The sequence below is a fragment of the Pseudophryne corroboree genome, chromosome 7 (assembly GCF_028390025.1).
Source record: "Pseudophryne corroboree isolate aPseCor3 chromosome 7, aPseCor3.hap2, whole genome shotgun sequence".
Lineage (NCBI taxonomy): Eukaryota > Metazoa > Chordata > Amphibia > Anura > Myobatrachidae > Pseudophryne > Pseudophryne corroboree.
In genome coordinates this window covers 320,156,616-320,179,513 of record NC_086450.1, presented here as the reverse complement: position 1 = coordinate 320,179,513, position 22,898 = coordinate 320,156,616, and the positions used below count along the sequence as shown (strand labels likewise).

The 22,898-nt window shown below is 40.8% G+C and overlaps 1 protein-coding gene across 1 annotated transcript in view; it reads left to right on the top strand.

Annotated features, from left to right (window-relative positions):
• Positions 1 to 22,898, top strand: part of LOC134945174 (uncharacterized) — a 532,944-nt gene that overhangs the window by 34,502 nt on the left and 475,544 nt on the right. Inside the window, exons 8-11 of the mRNA XM_063934300.1 lie at positions 1,127 to 1,286; positions 3,788 to 3,864; positions 19,231 to 19,411; positions 21,763 to 21,918. Coding sequence (XP_063790370.1) covers positions 1,127 to 1,286; positions 3,788 to 3,864; positions 19,231 to 19,411; positions 21,763 to 21,918 — 574 coding nt within the window. The remainder of the gene's footprint in view (positions 1 to 1,126; positions 1,287 to 3,787; positions 3,865 to 19,230; positions 19,412 to 21,762; positions 21,919 to 22,898) is intronic.

The window sequence follows — 22,898 nt, the reverse complement described above, 5'->3', positions numbered from 1 at the left end:
TCATTATATTTATAAAGAGTCTGCATTTTATCTTAATCAATATAATTTATGGTTGTGTTCACACATGTTTTGTGGAGAAGGGAAGCTAATTGAGATGAATGGATTGAACAAATGCGGGCTGATTGGCAGCCATTAAGGGTATAAATATGAAGTTCCCAGCACTGTTAGGTCACCTTTGAAAAAGCTGCAGGCACTGCAGCGAAACGCGTCAGGTGCTACTCCAGACCACCCACCATCCATGTGCATGCTGCCTGTGTTATATCCGGACCTTTATTGGACTTTCATAATCGTATGCAGATGCACTTTGATGAATATCACTACCAACTGGCTCCACTGTCTATCCACTCAGCATTGAGACCACCGCACATCTTGTGAGGATTTGGGTCCCCAGCAACTTCCACCCATTTAAAAGGGACTTTTCTCCGGGACTTCTTCCTCCAGCGGCTTTCACAGTGGTAATGTTTATACAGCCATCAGTACTCCAGTTATTCATCTGCACATTTATCATCTTTAAGTCCAACAAAAATACCGAACGGACACTCACTACAGCAGCCTTTGTGGTGGTTCTGGTTGTTTTATATATTTTATTAGTGTAAATCAGTATGTCAAATGTATTGTCAGTCATTTTATTAAATTGAATGTCTTTTTACCTTCAATCCATTCATCTCCGTAAGCTCTTTTAGTTATTTTCATATACATATTAATTGTATCAAATTCCCTATTGAAGCGCTGCTATCTTGTTTTTCCTTTGTTGTTCCCATTATTTACAGGACTGACTAATCCTGTTCCTATAGCAGCAGCTAAATTAGAACATCATCCCATTTTTGCGCCTGAATTTAACCTTGGTTAAAACTTTTTTCTGGCATATATAATTATCTGAAATCCTGAAAAAGTAGGTGTTTATTGTTTTAAATATTTCTGTATAATGTTCATCAATTATAAAAATATTAACTATGGTATGAAAAGACAGTCCAATCTGCCACCTTGTACTATAACTATGGAAAAAATGGTGGGTACAAATTTGCCAGAGGCTTTGGACAGTGGTAGGAAAAACGTGAGTTAATCACCATATATCTTATATGATTAAGTTCTATTACTACATTCAATCTATGTATTCATCTTTCAGAAAGATAGCTGGTTGCCAAATGAAGCCACATTGCACTTTTTCATGGGAACTCCAAAATCTGATTTCAAAAGGGATGTTGGAATTGATCTGTATTATAACATCAACCATAGGAAATTCAGACTGAAACTTCTACATCCGAAAAATAAATTTCAGATGGATGGTAGGTTGAATGGCATGATATGTCATTCATTTGTAGGTGTTCTGGGCCGACAGACATTGAAGATCAACTTACTGCTAATAATAGAATTTTGAAAGTGAAGTTTCATGTAAAGTAGCGTTCCCATATCGTTTTTCTTTCTTTCAATATCATCTTAAAGTAAGTACATTACATTTTTGACTTTATCTTTTTTAGCTGTCTACAAGATAAATTTATTTCTCCTTTTCAAAATATGTTTCTGGGGAGTAGACAAGTAATGTAGACAAATACATTCACATTAGTAACTCAATAAGTCAGAGTCTATCTGCCGTACTACCAGGTCCTGTTTGCAGATCACAGGTGTAGATTGTAGAAAGTCTCTGTAGTCATGTGATGACAGGGAGGAAGAGGAGGGGGAGGGGGGGGGGAGAAATAAGAATAATCAGCTATTGCAAAATAAAATTATATAAAAAATAAAATAAAATAAAATACTGTAATGTGACAGAAAGGTTACTACTCCCACTGCTACTAATAATAACAACAATAATAATAATAATAATAATACAGGTTGAGTATCCCTTATCCAAAATGCTTGGGACCAGAGGTATTTTGGATATTGGATTTTTCCGTATTTTGGAATAATTGCATACCATAATGAGATAGCATGGTGATGGGACCTAAATCTAAGCACAGAATGCATTTATGTTACATATACACCTTATACACACAGCCTGAAGGTCATTTTAGCCAATATTTTTTATAACTTTGTGCATTAAACAAAGTGTGTCTACATTCACACAATTCATTTATGTTTCATATACACCTTATACACACAGCCTAAAGGTCATTTAATACAATATTTTTTATAACTTTGTGTATTAAACAAAGTTTGTGTACATTGAGCCATCAAAAAACAAAGGTTTCACTATCTCACTCTCACTCAAAAAAGTCCGTATTTCGGAATATTACGTATTTCGGAATATTTGGATATGGGATACTCAACCTGTAATAATTAATAAAAAAATCTCTTAATCATATAGAAAATATTCCCTCTGACATGTAGCAGAGACTCCCATGTCCCTAACTTGTAGATGAGTCCTCCCTACTGCCTTTGGTGCAAACAAACTATACATGCCTACTTTCTCAGAGCATCCAAGGCAAAGCTTGAATTTTGGAGAGATCTCACAGATTCACAGGAGTGCATAGTAGACCAGAATCCCTGAATGCACACTTTCCCAAGTCCAGGGACTTGATTGATGCCCTGGCACAATGCTGCAATTTATAGTACATCAAGGGGCAGGGCCTCCCACATGGACCTCCCTGGAGGAGAGACATTTCAAAACTTCAGTGTAAAAATAATAAAAAGGAACTTTCAGAACCTTCACTATTCTCTATGAGCCAAGAGCAGGGTGGGTACTAGGGCAGCACTTGTTCTTTTCACATCGTTGATTTATTTTTTATTTTTTTCATTTTGTTTGAATCATTAGTTAATTGCATATTATATGTATTTAAGCATGGGATGCTTTATTGTCATTCATTTATTTTCAATAAATGTATTCTCTAATTTCCAAGTTCATTCAAAGATTTTAACCATTTGTCCTTGGAAATGTTCCTATTTGTGAGTATTAAACAAATGTATAAAGCACAACGGAATTTGCTTATAAAAACTGTTGATGTTGTTATTATTATTATTATTAATAATAATAATAATAATAATAATATACTACAGTAAAATGTTTCCTATAATCTTTTATGCGTTCCCTGACACAATGGGGATTATAGTGGTCCAACTTCTGTTAAGACAGAACATGTGTCTATGCTCAGTAGCATTGAGTCAGTGAAAAATATTACAAAATGTTGTTGGGATCATAGACAACCACAGTGGTGGGGTCATTGAAGGATGGGGCGGCACTGGAATAGTGGGCTAGGGGGGCATAGAATGTGAATATGGGCCTGTCACTTCTCCATCTAAAAACGAGTAGATGAGCCAATACTAGGAGGCCTATATCACTTGGGTATATTCTGGCACAGGTCTGGTTCCATTTGCATCTTACATAAGTCCCATCCTGGTCACCATTTAGGAAGAACTGGTTCCTGGTGATTTGATAACACTTACAGTATGAATATCTGTTCAGCCCACAACATGGCTGAATCAACAAAATCCATAAAATAAAAATTAACTTCATTAGCAAAAAAATAACCTTTGGGCTTGAACCAGTATACTTTTAGTACTATGGCAAGGCCAGGGTATATGAAGGGTAGCTGTTTTATATTATATTCCTTGGACGTTTATCTTTCATACTCATTCTCTCAAAAATAATGTTTATTTTACTAAATATTTCCAAAATGCAAAAAAGTGGATTTTCTAAGCAACATTTTCTGCTTTTTCACCAACTGGGGCAGAAAAAACTTATTCATTTGTTGTGTTAACTGAGTTACACAAATTAGATTCTAGTTCTGAGTATCTCCATCACTTATTTTATTTATTTATTTATTTATTTATTTATTTATTTTATTCTCCACAGGGAAAATGGAGTCTTCCCGGAATTCTAGAAATGGTCACTTGGAATTAATTGTGGATGACAAAATATATTATATTAAGGTAATATTTATTCCATTTGTTTAGATTAATATATAATTTATGTATAGAAATGTTGATATGATGTGTATTATATTTATATTCATACAGCTGTAATGTCATTTATGTAATTCATTTATTACAAGTTGAGTATCCCTTATCCAAAATGCTTGGGACCAGAAGTATTTTGGATATCAGATTTTTCCATATTTTGGAATAATTGCATACCATAATGAGATATCATGGTGATGGGACCTAAGTACCTACTCCTAGATTGCGATCACCTCAGTCCGTTTAGTTCCTGGTTTGACGTCACAAACAACTCGGAATGACCACCTATATTTAATAACTTTGAATGCTTAACTTTGCTAATGTAGATTTTCTCCACAGTTTTTATTATGCATGCTTCTAGTCACTGTTTTGTATGATTGTATGGCCTTTGAAATTTGTTATATATACAGTAGGCACAATATAGTTCTTCTTCAGCACTTTTTAATATAGGTTTATATATTAGTTCCCATTCTATACAAGAGCTATATTGTACATTAAAATGTTTTACATTTAAAAAATAAAAATTGGAGTAAATATGCACTTATAGTGCAGTAAGTGAATACCATGTTTATGTTAACATAGCCTATAGGTTAAGCATTTTATGTAGGTACGTAATGTAATGATAGGGGCTGGGCCTTCACACATCCCTTTGCTGGGTTCACTGTCTTCCTCCTTTCCCACCCCATTGCCCATATTCTCAATTATACACTCCTGGCTTACTGCCATCTCTGCCCTCCATGCCCATCATCTCTCCCCTCTAAGCCCATTATCCATGCCTTCTTCGACCCATAGTGCCCACTCTTTGCCAGCATGCAGCCCTCTGCCCTCTCTCACAGGGCACAAGTCTGCCCACTCCTCTCTACCCAAGCCATATCCTCGTCCTATACCATGCGGGTCCCAGACAGGAGGTACCGGGGCAAGTGGTTTGAGAACAGCTGGCTGAGTTGGATAGTGAGCGGCACCGGGCAACTGTACCCTGCACACAAGCTGTTGGGAGAACAGGCAGGGATACAAGTGAAAGTGCACAGCCTGGAACATGGTGAGGTCTTTACATGAGTCAGTGTGTCCGGCATAACATGAACTTACAGGGGGTTGATTGGTTTGCATAGTTTATATTTAGCATATTGCACTTGTTTAGTGGTAGGATGACCAAAAGTGGGATCACTTACTGTACATTGTGCAGCCTTGGAAACTACTTGTACTTATAACTAGAGGGTAAAACAAGTAGAAAAAAATAAAATGCGATAATTTTTCTTTTCTCTAGATGCAGAATGTATAGGATTACAAAAAATCTTCTTGTACCAAATTGTGATTCATTGTTCACTTCAGGAAGTAATATGATTGTATTGTCTATAAACATCCTTAGTAATATGTTTACCAGCAGATCATATACCATATGCAACGATACGCAGTACTACCCGCTCACTTTGTAGCCGTGACAAGGAGCCATGCTGTATGACCACACCCCTGGTGACATATGGCTACGCCCCTGGAGACATGTGGCCACGCCCATTTTTTTGTCATGTTCTCAAAGTACCTGTCAGAAAAAATTGTACTTGCACCACTGCCAATATGACATATCAACAAAAAGCAGTTTAATAAAAAAAAGCCCCTTAGAGTAATCCAAGCTGCACATAGGTGGTCAATCCAAGATGTTCGCTCGCTAGCTGCTTTTAGCAGCATTGCAAACGCTAGGCCGCCGCCCTCTAGGAGTGTATCTTAGCTTAGCAGAATAGCGAATTAAACATTAGCAGAACTGCTACTAAATAATTCCTTGCAGTTTCTGAGTAGCTCCAGACCTACTCCTAGATTGCGATCACCTCAGTCCGTTTAGTTCCTGGTTTGACGTCACAAACACGCCCTGCGTTCGGCCAGCCACTCCTGCGTTTTTACCTGGAACGCCTGCGTTTTTTAGCACACTCCCTGAAAATGGCCAGTGTCCGCCCAGAAACACCCACTTCCTGTCAATCACACTACTATCACTCGAGCGATGAAAAAACGTCGCTCGAGCTTGTGCAAATCTCCAAAGTTTTGTGTTAAATTACTGAACGCATGCACGCTGCGTACCATGCGCATGCGCATTTTCCACCTAATCGCTCCGTTGCGAAAAATGGCAACGAGCGAACAACTCGGAATGACCACTGATAAAGCTAAATATTTATCTTACTTAAAACCCTTTAAGAGGTCTAAGAACACTGTACGCTATTGACGTATGGAATACCGTAAGGGTACACACGTTGCGTAACAATCGCTTAGCCGTAGTCGAGACGCTCAATTGTCACGTTCGCTCACGGCCAAGAGATCACAGGCAGGCACGCTATTGGCTGCCGACTAACGTAATGATACGCTATTAGCGTAGCGGACGCTCGGGACCACGAGGAGATCACAAGCGGCGCTGACGCTCACAGTGTAAAACCTTTTATATCTATACCATAAAACAATGTATTATGCAGTAAACCTTGGTGTAGTGATAGGGTGTAGATGTAACACAGTGTAACCTTATTAACTTAAAAGCTGTTCGAGCGTCTCCGACGCTCTGAGAATACTTAGAAATATAAGAAATACACAGATACCGATCTTAGGTTCTAACACCTTCTATGAACGTTCTATTTGCAAAAGAATAATACAATACAAGTCATACACTACCAATATAACATAGACTAACTAACCAGATAACTACACATGAAATACAATACAATACAATTACGTTTAAGGGAAAATGAGAGAGAAAGAGGAGATGAGAGAGAGAGATATGGCTCACAATAACAATAAAGACAATATGATTGCGGAGAAAACTTACGCACAAAGGGAACGATCGCATGCGCCTTTCTGAATATCCAGCTCCCGATTATCAGTGATGAGAACCGTTGAAGAGAGTGAGCTGGATCAGATCGGCTTGTCTATTTATGCCCCACACACAATACAATACAATGGTCCCTACAATCTCATTGTTCATTGGACACAGGAATTCGTCTTCGCATTATAACAAAAGGTCATAGGTTGATTCATACAGGTGGGCTGTGACTATTTCCAACTGCTCAGGTGGGTGGGAAACTAGGTTTCCCGCCGCATGGATAAGTGAGTGCAAATAATAGTAAAAGTACATAAACTTCCTATGTCCATAACTATTCGCACGAGCGATTAATCCGCTTCAAACCAACACCGGAATATTGCTAATTAAATACTCTTCCGATGGATACTAAACACCACTGTATAACCCTTTTCTGACCCTTCGTATCAAACAAAGAGGGATCTCTTTGTTCATGAACATGCTACATTAACTAAACTTTCAGATTCTATCAAAGGGACCATAATCTACAAAATACATTATATGGTTAAAATATGTAACGATCGAGTCGCACGCTAGGCGCACATAAACTCTACCGTAAATGCGCATACCGTGCGCCTGCGGGTGCACGTAACAGCGGGTATGCGTACGCACGGGAGAGCGCACGCATGCGCAGCGCGGACATGTATGAGGTGCAAATATGGCAGTGTGCATCATGATATTTTTCTGACTTTGACAGTCCACCCTTTGGCAGTCACCAATAACTGCCACTTCCTAAAACATTTCAAAAAGAGAAAAATATATGTCATGTGTAAATACATTTCTATGGTTGGGTAGGGGAGGAGAGGAGAAGGTGAGAAAAGGGTATGACCTAGTGAGATAGCAGAAGCATGTGTGTATGAATCCATGTTTGGGGGGTCATGTATCATCGTGCCGTACGTGTTGTAAATCAAGCTTCGAGGTATTGCGAAGTATACATTTGAATTCCTTCTTATCCCGCGGTACGGGTCTGTGGGTGGGCTGTCAAACGTTACCGAGCTCTTTTCGGCTTTTGGTTGCAACAAAATGGGGGAGCACATTTTAGTTGATGATACATGAATGGGGGGATATGTGACTGCTGATATCTGTGCCTGTATTCCCTATCGACTATGTGTGTCATTACCTGAAGGTTGTAGAAATGAAGATAAAGAACAATTATGGTAAATGCAGTGGTATTCTATGTCAGGTTAATGAACATTTGCCGATTGAGGTCTTGTCTGGTGTCTGTTGAATGCAGTCTTCTTTGGGCTTTTGCCAAAAAGTGTGGGCAAAAAGCTTTGTCAATGTCCATAGACTTACAAAAGTGTTGGGCTAGCGTAAATTTAAAATTTCTAGGGAAACTGGGGGTCTATGGCATAGTTCATCAATTATCTGTGTATAAGGTTGTCAAAACTTCTTCTTTAATCCATCTGTTGTCTGTGTACAGGATCATCAAATTCCTCGTCCAAGTGGGTCTTTTTACCTTGGAGAAAACGGAAAAACAGGTGAAAGAAACGGACCGTATAATCGCATTTTCATCACATCATTGTCTCTACCGTTGGGTCATAAATCAAATCCATTGGAATTACAATTTCCTCACTCCTTAGACTCATTACCCTGGTACTACGTTTGCACTTCATTAAAACCTGACCGCATCTAAATATCAAGCCAATCGATATGACAACACCCAAGATACATAGGAGAAACTTCCCTACATCCATTATGACTCCTTGAGCCCATTCTCCTAAACCAGAGAACCAATTTCGCGGGTTCAACCATGACACCCAACCAGTCAGCTCATTACCCACAGCAGCAAGGGTGAGATTGTGTCTCCTGCGAAATTCCTACTTTAATTGGAGAATGTCATCCATCTTTTGGTCTATTACCTCGACCGGATCCTCGGTACTATTCGTAATATATGTGCAGCATTTCACGCCGTACTGCGTTGCCAGTGTGACACAATATCCACCTGTCACTGCTGTGAGATAATTAAGAACCATTCTATGCTGAACCAGTTCTGTTTTATAAGCTTGAAGCTCTCTTCCAGTATACCTAAAAGTGTCATCATACATTTCTGTGATATTGTCTAATAAATTTGCAAGCGCAGAGATATACCTATAGTTCAGCACTCCTCTAGCGGTGCGAGTGATATCTAACGCGATTAGGAATTGAATCCCTGTGGATTCATGGATCAGATCAGAGGCCGGGTGCTCTGTCCTTTCTGTCAGTTGCCTTTTAACTACGTGCTCGTAATGGGTGTGAGTATAAGGAGCTTGGGCACCACGGTGTATATCTTTCATTTTGGCATGTGATACAGTCATTACTTCAGGCAGTACTTTTCCAATATAACACAATCCTTCAGAGTTTGGGGCAAGCCACTTATACGCCTTCCTCCCGCATATGAAATATGCATCATCGGGGAGAACATATGGGACGGAGTAGGACATAACCATATTACACATCTTCCATGTGAAATCTCCTAACCCTAATTCTCCCATCTGTCTAGTACACGTATCAGTTTGTATGATATGTGCACAGTATCCTGGTGATACCTCTCCAACTCTCGTAATCCTACTTCCTAGGGTATACCTATATCGGAAAGATTTTTCTCTACTGGCTATGTGGCGTATAAGCTCTGTATCTGTAGGCATTCTATCTGCTCTATATGAAAAGGTCATGGTTTGGTTACTCCATGACACTTCCCAATTTCCCGGCTTTCGGGGATTGGAAATGTTAAAATATATTAGGGATCTATCCACATGATATTGGTGGAGCTTCAAACTAGGAGGACTGGAGATATTAAACCTCCTGTCCACCGGTCTCCCACCCTTTAGCTCAAGTACCTCTCCTACCGTTAAAGGGAATGGTACTAGCCCTGATTTGCTATGGCCTTGAGGTACTTGAGAGCATACCCAACAATCTGTCTGATTTAACACATTACCCACTAAGGAGTGATAGTCACTCAATGGATGCCGGTCCATGTGGATATTAAAACTGGATTGGCATTTCTTGATGCACCCATCCTCAACTACATTGTCACAGAGCCTACAGATACAGTTTTCTTCAGCTAACAATCCTTCACAATTCCTTCTATTGTCAATGCTATTGGATCGTTTTCTGATACTCGCCTTTACTTGTTGATTAAGTTGTTCTTGGAAAACTACGCCTCCATCTTTGTCATCAGAACCCATTCCAGAACCTCTCTCGACCTCCATGGTACTCTCGCCGGAACAGACTGCTCTGGTCAACATCATGGTCAACAGGAAAATCCGGATCACAATCTCTTGGGGCAAGTCCATCTTATAGGAGGAAACAGAGAAGAATGAGAAGGGGGAAAGAAATAATTTGAGGGAGATGGGATGGGAAGTTTGGAGAAAAACAATAAAAGGGAACAGGGAATCGACAACTGCTTTCGATCTTATGATTTTCAATGTTCAGGTGCCGCCTCAGTCCTCTTGGAACAGACACTCCAGTGATACAACTTCCTCTACCGTCTGTTCCTTATCACGGGACCTCTCTGGATCAGCTCCCTTCTTACAGTGGGACGAATGAACCCAAGTCTCTCTCTCGGCAACCTTCAATGCTGTAGTGCTAGTTAATAAGACTTGGTATGGTCCTTCCCATCTGTCAATAAGGCAACCTGAGCGTAGAAAATTCCGTATCATTACATAATCCCCAGGTTCAATGTCATGACAATTACTATCTGGTAAATCAGGAATCACTAACTTCAAATTATCATTTTGGTTCCTTAGCTGTTTACTCATGTTAACCAGGTACTTTACAGTCACTTCATTGTTACACTTCAAATCATCCTGAGGGTTAATCATAACATGCGGTTGACGACCAAATAAGATCTCAAAGGGAGACAGATTAAGAGGGGACCTGGGAGTGGTTCTGATGCTGTATAGTACAATGGGTAAAGCTTCTGGCCATGTCAATCCTGTTTCTGCCATAACTTTGCTCAGTTTATTTTTAATAGTGCTGTTCACTCTTTCCACCTTCGCACTCGCCTGGGGGCGGTACGGAGTGTGCAGCTTACTATCAATTCCCATTAACTTACACATTCCTTGAAAGACATCACCTGTAAAATGGGTACCCCTATCACTTTCAATTATTCTAGGGATACCGTATCTACATACAAATTCCTGCACAATTTTCTTAGCAGTAAACATAGCGGTATTTGTGGCCGCAGGAAATGCTTCGACCCAATTTGAGAATACATCTATACAAACAAGTACATATTTCAAATTTCGACAAGGGGGTAATTGTATAAAGTCAATCTGTATTACCTGAAAAGGGCCGCCTGTAGGTGGGATATGAGATGGTTCTGTTGGTATTGCCTTTCCGATATTCTTCCTCAAACAGGTAAGGCATGACATTGCTCTTTTACCTGCATGAGATGAAAATCCTGGGGCGCACCAATATGCTCTTACCAACTTACACATTCCCTCCTTGCCCAGATGAGTCAGCCCGTGTGCTGCCTCAGCTAAACATGGAAGGTATGCTCTGGGGGCCACTGGTTTACCTTTTCCATCCGTCCAGAGTCCTGAGGACACCTGGCCATATCCTTTTGCCTTCCAGACTGCCTTTTCCTGTGTGGAACACAAATTTTGCATTTCACACAACTTTTGTGTGTTGATGGTATTAAATACCATCAATTGTGTGGTGTCTGTCTGTCTGGGGGTACCAGCTGCTAACTTAGCAGCTTCGTCTGCTCGGCTGTTACCAATTGATACTGGGTCCTGGCTATATGTGTGTGCTTTACACTTGATAACAGCCACTCTGTCGGGTTCCTGTATCGCTGTTAGAAGCCTTTTGATGTGAGCTGCATGCGCTACCGGTGTACCAGCTGCCGTCATGAAATTTCTGAGGCGCCATAGGGCTCCGAAATCATGGACTACCCCGAATGCGTATCTAGAGTCGGTGTAGATATTGGCTGACTTGCCCTTAGCCAATTCACATGCTCTGGTTAGGGCGACCAGTTCAGCAACCTGGGCTGAGTGAGGTGGGCCTAGCGGTTCTGCTTCTATGGTGCCTTGGTCATCTACGACTGCGTATCCAGTACACAAGTCTCCCGAATCTGACTGTCTGTGACAACTACCGTCCGTGTAGAAAGTAAGATCTACCTCTTCCAGTGGGTTGTCACTGATGTCAGGCCTTGCCGTGAAATTTTGGTTCAAATATTCCATACAATCATGTGTGTCCTCCTTTGTATTAAATCCTCCTTCCCCACCACTCTCATCCTCCACCCTTTGTGCCTGTCCAGGCACACCTGGGAGATATGTTGCAGGATTTAATGCACTGCATCTCCTTATGGTGATATTTACGGGGGCCATTAGTGCCAATTCCCATCTTGTAAACCGCGCTGATGAGACGTGTCTGGTTTGGGCAGAATTTAGCAAGGCTGACACTGCATGTGGTGTATGAATTGTGAGGTTGTGACCTAGCACTACATCTTCGCTTTTCGTTACTAGCAATGCTATCGCAGCAACGCTTTGCAAGCATGTGGGGAGGGATCGCGCTACCGTATCTAGCTGAGCGCTGTAGTATGCTACCGGCCTGCTGGCATCACCATGCTTTTGGGTTAGGACGCCTGCCGCGCAACCAGCACTTTCTGTTCCGTACAGCTCAAAGGGTTTCCCATAGTCTGGCATACCTAATGCTGGCGCCTGCGTTAGGCACTGTTTGAGTTTCTCAAATGCCATCTCGGATTCGTCTGTATGCGAAATCCGATCAGGTTTGTTTGATGAGACCATCTCCTGCAAAGGTAATGCCAGAATGGAAAATCCTGGGATCCAGTTACGGCAATACCCACACATTCCTAAAAACATTCTGATCTGTTGCTGGGTTTGTGGCAGAGTCATGTCTCTAATTGCTTGGATTCTATCAGCGGTCAGGTGTCTCAGTCCTTGTGTTAGACAGTGTTCTAGATATTTTACTTTAGTTTGGCATAATTGCAATTTGTCTTTGGGAACCTTGTGTCCTGTGTCTGAAAGATGAAACAGGAGCTGTTTCGTATCCTTCAGGGACGCTTCCAATGAATCTGAACACAGTAGTAAATCATCCACGTACTGTATCAATATTGATCCACTCTCTGGTTGGAAAGACTGTAAACAATCATGCAAAGCCTGGGAAAATATACTTGGACTGTCTATGAAACCTTGTGGTTATCGAGTCCATGTGTATTGGACTCCTCTGTATGTAAATGCAAACAAATATTGGCTGTCAGGGTGCAGAGGTACCGAGAAGAAAGCGGAGCAGAGGTCAATAACAGTGAAAAATTTCGCAGTGGGAGGGATTTGCATAAGGATGACAGCTGGATTTGGCACTACGGGGAACTGACTCTCAACTGTTTTGTTAATCCCCCTTAGATCCTGCACTAGCCTGTAACCCCTCCCCCCACTCTTTTTCACAGGGAAGATGGGACTATTGGCAGTGCTGGATGTTCTTACCAGAATGCCCTGTTGTAGCAAGCGCTCTATTACGGGATACACTCCTAACTCCACCTCTGGCTTCAGAGGGTATTGTGGGATTTTTGGAGCTATCCTACCATCTTTTACTTGCACAACTACCGGAGCTACATTTGCCATTAATCCAGTGTCTTGTCCATCTTTTGTCCAAAGTGACTCTGGTATCTGGGATGTCATTTCTTCTACTTGGGATGGAGTCCTGTTTGTCATAACGGTATGTGTCATTAATTTTGATGGGGAGTCTAACATGTCTCGCACTTCCTGAGCGTGATTCTCAGGTATGTCCAAGAATACACCTTCAGGAGTACAATAAATGACGCACCCCATTTTACACAATAAGTCTCTTCCCAGGAGATTAGTCGGTGCCGATGCAGCCAGCAAAAAGGAATGCTTGGTATGTAAAGGCCCTATTGTAATCTCTGCTGGTTTGCTAACAGGGTAATGCTGGACTACTCCCGTTACTCCCATGGCTGGAATTGTCTTACCAGTGGTTCTCATGCCCACTGTCAAATTTATCACTGATTTGGCCGCCCCCGTATCTACACGAAAGTTTAATGTTTTACCAGCTACGTCAATTGCAATTTCGGGTTCACTTCCAAGGCTTGCAATCAATTTTACTGGCTGCAGATTACAGGTATGGCCACACCCCTATTGGGTATGGTGACCTCCCTGAATCCCGCTGGCAGCAACTACTTGTGAAGGGGTTAACTGGGAACTGCCAGAAGTTTGCCAGTCTCCTTTTGGGGGATATCTTTTTGTTTCCCCTGTATGTGGCTCATAACTCCGTCTCTGCGGACCCTGATCCCAATGTCGTGTGTCATGTCGTGGTCTAGGGGGTTGGTATGATTTTTGTGAATTTTTCATTCTACAGTCTCGTGCCATGTGTCCCTGTCTATGACAAGAATAACAAGTTACCACATTTGACTTACCCACAGGGTTTGGTGATTTATACAAAGGCTGCCTTGTGGTCAGGGCCTGTATACTTACGGCCATTAACTTATCACCTTGTAATTCCCTGTGTCTGGTGATATTCCGATCGTGATCAATAGCTGCCTCTCTCAAAGTAGCCACCGACAGACCTCGCCAACATGGTTGCGTGGTCTGTACCCTTGTCTTTAATGCTTCTTTTAAACCATCCATTAGCACAGATACTGCTACTTCTCTATGATTTATGTTGGTTTTAATGTCCTCTATGCCTGTGTATTTAGCCATATCTAGTAATGCCCTGTGAAAATATTCTGCAGCTGTTTCTGACTCCTTTTGTTTAATGGAGAAAATTTTGTTCCATTTAACTACAGCTGGAAAATACTCTTTTAACTGTAAATTTATTCTTTTTACATTGTCTCGGTTGTACACATCTGTAAGGGGTACATCCTGATCCAATCCACAGTCAGCTAAAAATTGAGCCGAGTCGACATTGGAGGGTAAACATGCCCTCAGCAATATCTGCCAGTCTTTGTTATTGGGCTCTACAGTGTTCCCTAGGTCTCTGATGTATTTCTGGCTAGCAACTAGATCTTTTCTAGGATCAGGGAATTCAGACACTATGGTTCTTAATTCCATTCGGGAAAATGGGCTGTACATGGCAATGTTTCTGATAGGAGTGACTCCTGTAGTGTCAGTTTTCCCATTTGGCACAGCTATTACCCTAACGGGATTAAGCCTAACAACATCATTCTGAGTAGATTCTACAGCCTGTGGTGAAATGGTTTCAGCATAGTGTAAGGTGCCGTACTTACCCGTTGATACGACCTCACCTGTCCCTCCGCTAGGGGCCTTTGCTACTAATCTTAAGGGTTGGGCCGTGCCTACTGTTGTTTCTGATAAGGTGGCTGCTAGAGAGAGCGCCGATATTGTTGCCTATTCGTCCTCTTGATCACACTCCTGGGGAAAGTTTAAAACAGGGTACAACTTGCACGGGTTAATATTTGCATTGGTTAACTTATAAACATTATCTTTAACATTTATACAGTTGCTAAGTGTTTGTTTGTTACACCCTAGTGCGTCATTCTCCGCAACCAATTTCTCTCCTGTTATGTAAGGTGGCGGTGGTGCCGTGGCTATCAGTTTCCTGATAGGGTTAGATCCTGCCGCCTGAGCCAATCCTCTCTGTATTTCACCCTCCTGTTGCCATAACTGCAAATAATCATAATGTTTGATCCGTCTCTTTGTTGATTTAATGAGACATATCCTCCTCCTTAGATTCAGTAACACATCTGGGCTAAAGCTGCCTACTCTTGGGAACTTCTCCCCGTCATGTACCGTCATTCTCTCCCATTCATCACATAAGACCTCTGTGTGCGAACCGTATTTTTCACACATTACATACCTTGCCGACCCGATTGGTCGGTTTACTGAATCAACCCGAACCGAGGTTGATCGCCCCCTACCTGAACAATTGGCCCCCATACCTGCAGGTGTTGCTTTCTTCAGCGAACCCTTACAAAACCAAAATGTTCAAGATAGGCTGACGGTGGCGGTTTACCGAGTACCCCACTCACTCGCCCACGCCGACCAATACGACCTACACACTGCCCTAGTGCTGGCGTACTCGACCCAGGGCCCCTGCGACCTGAACCGCTATTTACTGGAACATGTGAGGGTGATCCGCAGAGCACTTACTCTTTCCAGTAACTATTGGTTGCTGGATAGTTCCCAAGTGACTGGCGAACCTCCCTTAAAATAAAAAAAAATTACACAAATCACGTTAGAATGTACAAATAGCGTTTATGACCCCTTTCGTACACAAATGGCACTGGGTCAGATTACTAACTAATGCACACAATTACGTGCGGTACAATCGTTCTGCACATAAGCAACTAATCTTATGTGCGGAGCGACCAGTGGAATCGAAAATTACGGCTGCGAATTCCTTCAGCCAGAGCTTTATGGCCTATATGGGTTCCGCACCAACCCTTCTTGGTGTTGTGCTACTTTTCTCTATAGCGGACTTCTTAGTCTGCTGTACCTAGACCTCCTGGTCTGTTCCGGACCTCCTGGTCTGTGCTACAGTAGACCTCCTGGTCTGCTATACTCTACTGCTCAAATTTTATGTTTAACAAGGGATGCCTCCCTAGCCACCATGTACGTCACTTACATGCATGTACCTCACGAGAACTCGACTTCTTGTGGTTCAACCTCAAAAATTGTAGAACTTATATAATTGCAAACACTCACTCACCACATGTACACTTTTGTTTCTATTTCTATTTCTGCGCAGAAATTTCTTCCCTTTAGACCAGATGAGTCGTAAATTGGAGAAGGATCTATTAGCTTAAATTTCGGACACTAAAATCGACTTGCGCTATTTATCGCGTTGCCACTTTTTCGCCTGTTAAAATAACACTATCGTGTGATTTGAGTTACGTGGGCGTACCCGGACGCTCCGTTGCGTAATATACGCTGCGTGCGTCGGCCTTTGGGTTGCGTACGCGAGTCTCAGCCCTTTGTTATAGACACGTGTACACAATGCAGATATCCACCGTAACACAATTTACACGTTTATCAATGTAGACGATCCTCGATCATCTACCGAGCACCACACAGATCTCTCCTTGTATCTTTAGGCAGAGCTGTGTGCGTGCTTTGCAATTTACACCTTAATGTATTACTTTTACTCTTTAACTATTAAATAGCGACAAATCTCTCTTAGCACGTTTATCAATTATAAAATGGCAAACAGGAGAGTGATATGAAAATACACGAATGAAAAAGAAATGCAGATATATGCGTGTGCGTACGCAAAACAGAAATAAACAGTTTTAAAAGACACTAGCGTTTTGTTCTTACCTCCGGTTCCGGATTCCCTCAGCACCCTTTACTAAGCGAAGCAGACGCTTATCCAGGCAGCACTACGAGGACTATGATCTCCCGCCCTTTGCTGATGGATAATGTCTGCTGAAATTACCTAGTGCAGATATGTGAAGGACGGACGAGCCACCAATTGATAAAGCTAAATATTTATCTTACTTAAAACCCTTTAAGAGGTCTAAGAACACTGTACGCTATTGACGTATGGAATACCGTAAGGGTACGCACGTTGCGTAACAATCGCTTAGCCGTAGTCGAGACGCTCAATTGTCACGTTCGCTCACGGCCAAGAGATCACAGGCAGGCACGCTATTGGCTGCCGACTAACGTAATGATACGCTATTAGCGTAGCGGACGCTCGGGACCACGAGGAGATCACAAGCGGCGCTGACGCTCACAGTGTAAAACCTTTTATATCTATACCATAAAACAATGTATTATGCAGTAAACCTTGGTGTAGTGATAGGGTGTAGATGTAACACAGTGTAACCTTATTAACTTAAAAGCTGTTCGAGCGTCTCCGACGCTCTGAGAATACTTAGAAATATAAGAAATACACAGATACCGATCTTAGGTTCTAACACCTTCTATGAACGTTCTATTTGCAAAAGAATAATACAATACAAGTCATACACTACCAATATAACATAGACTAACTAACCAGATAACTACACATGAAATACAATACAATACAATTACGTTTAAGGGAAAATGAGAGAGAAAGAGGAGATGAGAGAGAGAGAGAGATATGGCTCACAATAACAATAAAGACAATATGATTGCGGAGAAAACTTACGCACAAAGGGAACGATCGCATGCGCCTTTCTGAATATCCAGCTCCCGATTATCAGTGATGAGAACCGTTGAAGAGAGTGAGCTGGATCAGATCGGCTTGTCTATTTATGCCCCACACACAATACAATACAATGGTCCCTACAATCTCATTGTTCATTGGACACAGGAATTCGTCTTCGCATTATAACAAAAGGTCATAGGTTGATTCATACAGGTGGGCTGTGACTATTTCCAACTGCTCAGGTGGGTGGGAAACTAGGTTTCCCGCCGCATGGATAAGTGAGTGCAAATAATAGTAAAAGTACATAAACTTCCTATGTCCATAACTATTCGCACGAGCGATTAATCCGCTTCAAACCAACACCGGAATATTGCTAATTAAATACTCTTCCGATGGATACTAAACACCACTGTATAACCCTTTTCTGACCCTTCGTATCAAACAAAGAGGGATCTCTTTGTTCATGAACATGCTACATTAACTAAACTTTCAGATTCTATCAAAGGGACCATAATCTACAAAATACATTATATGGTTAAAATATGTAACGATCGAGTCGCACGCTAGGCGCACATAAACTCTACCGTAAATGCGCATACCGTGCGCCTGCGGGTGCACGTAACAGCGGGTATGCGTACGCACGGGAGAGCGCACGCATGCGCAGCGCGGACATGTATGAGGTGCAAATATGGCAGTGTGCATCATATTTTTCTGACTTTGACACCACCATAGAGGGATGTTGTTATTGCACCTTGCCGAGTGTTGTGTAGTGAGGACATAGGGGGTAATTCCAAGTTGATCGCAGCAGGATTTTTGTTAGCAATTGGGCAAAACCATGTGCACTGCAGGGGAGGCAGATATAACATGTGCAGAGAGAGTTAGATTTGGGTGGGGTGTGTTCAATCTGCAATCTAATTTGCAGTGTAAAAATAAAGCAGCCAATATTTACCCTGCACAGAAATAAAATAACCCACCCAAATCTAACTCTCTCTGCACATGTTATATCTGCCTCCCTTGCAGTGCACATGGTTTTGCCCAATTGCTATCAAAAATCCTGCTGCGATCAACTTGGAATTACCCCCATAGTCCTCACCCCCTACTGCCAGATCAAACTCTGCTGCCTTTCCACACAATGGGTGTCTATCATTTTACTATGAACTGCCTAGAAGAGTATATATGATCAATTTTTACTTAGCATGGAGTTAACCTTCATAAATATTATAATTGGTGGCTGATGTACTACAATTGCATCTATGCCATTGCAAATGTTATTTTCCAGGTGATATGTGCTTGTTCTTTCAACAACAAAATTCTACGCCTAAAAGTATGTGACCAAAAGGAAACAATTTTACATTTAAACCTTCAAGAAATATTGTGCAAGCAGTCACTTATTTACATTCTCTCTGTGCACAGCTGAGTATGGACATTGAAAGTGCTTTTTTACATGCCCTTTATAGGGAATGACAGATCTTCAGACAGTGGGTGGAGAACAGCGGTATTCAGGTGTGGCAGAATGGAAGCTAAGCAAACATGGCGGCCCCATCATACTATCAGGAAACGTTACTAAACAGCATGGAAAGAAGATGGCACTGTCACTTTCACTGAATAACTTACTAAAGGATGCTGCTTTTATTACAGGTTTGTGTGAAGCTTGTTACATATGTAAAAAAGGTTTTCTTAAACGTATTATGTAAATATATGTAAAGGATACGGCAGTTGTGAATATTAAGTTATGGATTGCCTGCAATTTGGTAATGCAGTCTTAAAATAATAAATTTTTTCGGTGTATTTTAATAAGTTATGCTACTACAGTGAATGCTATTAGCTTGTTGTATGGTCTTACCCCAATTATATGTTTTTCCCAATGCTGGTAATGATCCCACCATGCACTCTTCCCGCCTACTACTGCTTACCTGGCAGCACAGAGTGTCTCTCCATCCAACAATTCTTACAAATTATCCTTCTTCTCAAGGTGTTAGTCATTATCTAAGAAATATGACAGCTATAGTCTTATCACTGCTTGTTTTTATCTGCATTGCATTAGCTTCGTCCATCAAGCAGGGGTCCTGTTTGAACTCATGTTGTTGGACCTTTGCTCTCTGTAGTCAGGCGATGTCTAAAGAAATGTTTTTGTCATGTGTGTGTAATAGTGAACATTTTTTTGGGGGATATTTCACACTCCAACACTGCCAGTGCCCAGGAAAACAATCCGCCACCGTGTATACAGCCTACTTAACAGGGTTCATAACATGTACAGTATGTGAGACAGAACTTTGGCACTTACACTACCTTCAAAATATAAATGTACATGCACCAAATATATACTACCTCTAGGTGCTTATTTATATAACACTTTTTGCATCAATGAAAAAAAGATGCTATTGCTGCAATTTATCAATAATATTGATAAGGGCAGTGAATGATCCTGAGATGGAGATAACAGAAGAAGGGCTACGGCACTAGCGATCTTTGATAAATAGCAATCCTCACTGTTGCTGGCAAAAACATTTTTGCATTGATGTTATGTACGTTCACTGCTACTGTGTTCTTCTGCATGCTTTATGTAAACATTTTACACTATCTGATATTCTCCGGGGAAGTATTTTGGAGAAGGCAGAAATGAGGCCCTTTGGGACGATCTAAAGATGTGTATCTGTGTGACATATTGATGAGCCAGTGTTCAACTTATTTGTGAGTTAAATACATTAGGGGTGACTCGGAAGGACTTTCTCTAAATGGTGGCGGATTCCTTTATACTCAACCTCAATTATTTGCATGAGATTATATTGACTGTTTTTCACTATTGCGCATTATATCACTTATTTTATGGTTGGACTGTGACCTACAAGTATCACCAGATGTTTTCAGTACATTTTACACAAGGGATGTATTGAATTATTTACATTGAATGCGCCTGTATAAAATAATCCATCTTCAATGTTTAGTCTTGTGAATTAAGCTATTTCTCTAGTCCTCTAGCCTCTTTCCAATGTTATTTGGGGTAGGAAAAACTTACAATTATAGGTAAACTTATAGTTGGGACATTTGCTTATGCGCAAATAATTTCTTGACCATAACACAAACATGTAAGATAAACATGCCTGAGATCTTGCAGTGTGATCAAAATGAAACTGATATGCCTTATTTGATAATAAAGAGCGACTGTTTTAAGAATGAAAAATATGTTGCTGATTTTAACATAAAATTCATTTCACATGTAGTTTAATTTAGAACAGAAATAACATCAGAGGACATTACTTAGCTTAGAAAAAAATGATATATTTGGATTTTATTTATCTCCTTGTCTGGTTTAGTGCAGAACTGATTTTCAGTGATGCCATATTGTCTATTCCAGATGCCTTCAATTTTCTATTTTAGTTTTTACTAGTAAATGGACCCGGCAGATGCCCCCACTCCGCCCCCTCCTGTTATTTCATCATGGCTGCAGCGCACATCACACCTAACTAGCACCCGCATATGCAATGACATTTTTTTCAGGCTGCAATTTTATAATAATGGACCATCACTGTGCAGTCCAGAGATGATTGGTCATTTTAGCCGAATTCACCAAATCAACCATTCAAATCAAACTCCTAGATCACCAAAAGAACAATTTCAATAAAATCTAGCCAGTCTACAAACAGGGCTTATATGCTATACATACAGAACCAGATGCATGTTTGGCATGTTTGGCATACTCTATCTGCAGAAGAAAACAAGTTTTGCAACCCAACAAATTTTTATTTTTACATTTCTGCCTATTTTACTTTCAATTCTGCATTGTCCCCTATGTGTATCTGTACATTGCTTTCATATGTAGACACGCCATAGCAAATGGTATTAAAACAAGTAAATTCTTCCTAGGCATGTACATCAATGCAGTTCCAGGTAATAGCTGGCTATATTCTTTATAATATGTGTATTGAATTTGGTCCCTATATTAACCTGATATTAATTTGCAATGCATGGTTTATTGTGTTGTAACGCAGTGCTAATTGACAAGAAGGCGGATGATAAACTGAAGCAATACTCTCTAGAAGGTGAAGCCTATGTTCCAGGAGTGATTGGTTCATATGCTATCGGACTTCTGCAGCAACGAGGAAGTGTATGGTCAAACGCCATGAGAGTCAAATATGGACTTTTAGGTAACGTGAAAATTGTTTTCTAATGAGATGATGAGCCCAGTTCCCTAACAAGGGGTTTGTTCCTTTATGGAAAAAATCTCCTTTGTGTCTTGCCAAATTACACCATAGCAATTGGTGAGTACAGTACTCTGGCTTTGAAAATTAAATCATTTACTGTGTCATAAACTACATGGTCCAGCTAGATAACCCCTGTAATTGTAACATGAGCAGTAAGAGACAGAGAAGGGGTGTTTTAAAATGTGTGCTAGCAATTTCCAGCCTGATATTGTTAGTTAATACGTTTTGTACTACAGCAAGCTGCTAGGCAGATAAATGTTAGCAAATTATGAGGGATAAAACCATTCAATATGATATTATGATTTTTAATGTTAATAATCACACTTGTCAATGGCATTAAAAAAAACATGGAACTGACTTACAAAATACTGTTAAAAATAAAATATGCAGCTGAAAATACAATCACACAGGAGCCTATGGGCCAAATTCAATAAAAAAATAGCAACTTTACTACAAATCGCGAAAAGCGCCTATTCTATTGTCTGTGAAAATTGATTTGCATTAATTTTACAGCAAATTTCAATTCATCACCTCTGAGCAGTGTCCCAGTTCAGAACATCTGGGACACCCCCTTGAATGACATTTAGAAGGTTTTAATTATTTTTAATTGCTTAATAATGACATGCCCTTGGGGTGAAAGTACAAAATTATGGGAATTTAGGTACAAGGTATGGGACAGGTAAATTGGGGTGCTTTATGAGTGGGATATGTATTTTTAGACTTGCAGGTGGGAGTAATCGGTCTGCTTACACTTTTTTATTTTTTCAAATCCCCTAAAGTAGAGATGTTCAATTTACCCGGATTTACTCCGATTTACCCGAATGTCACGTGTTTTTGTAAACCAATAAGAAAAATCCAGATAAATCCGAACTCACGTTAATTCTGGCATTAAGAACAGACTTAATCAGAACCCACACATCTCT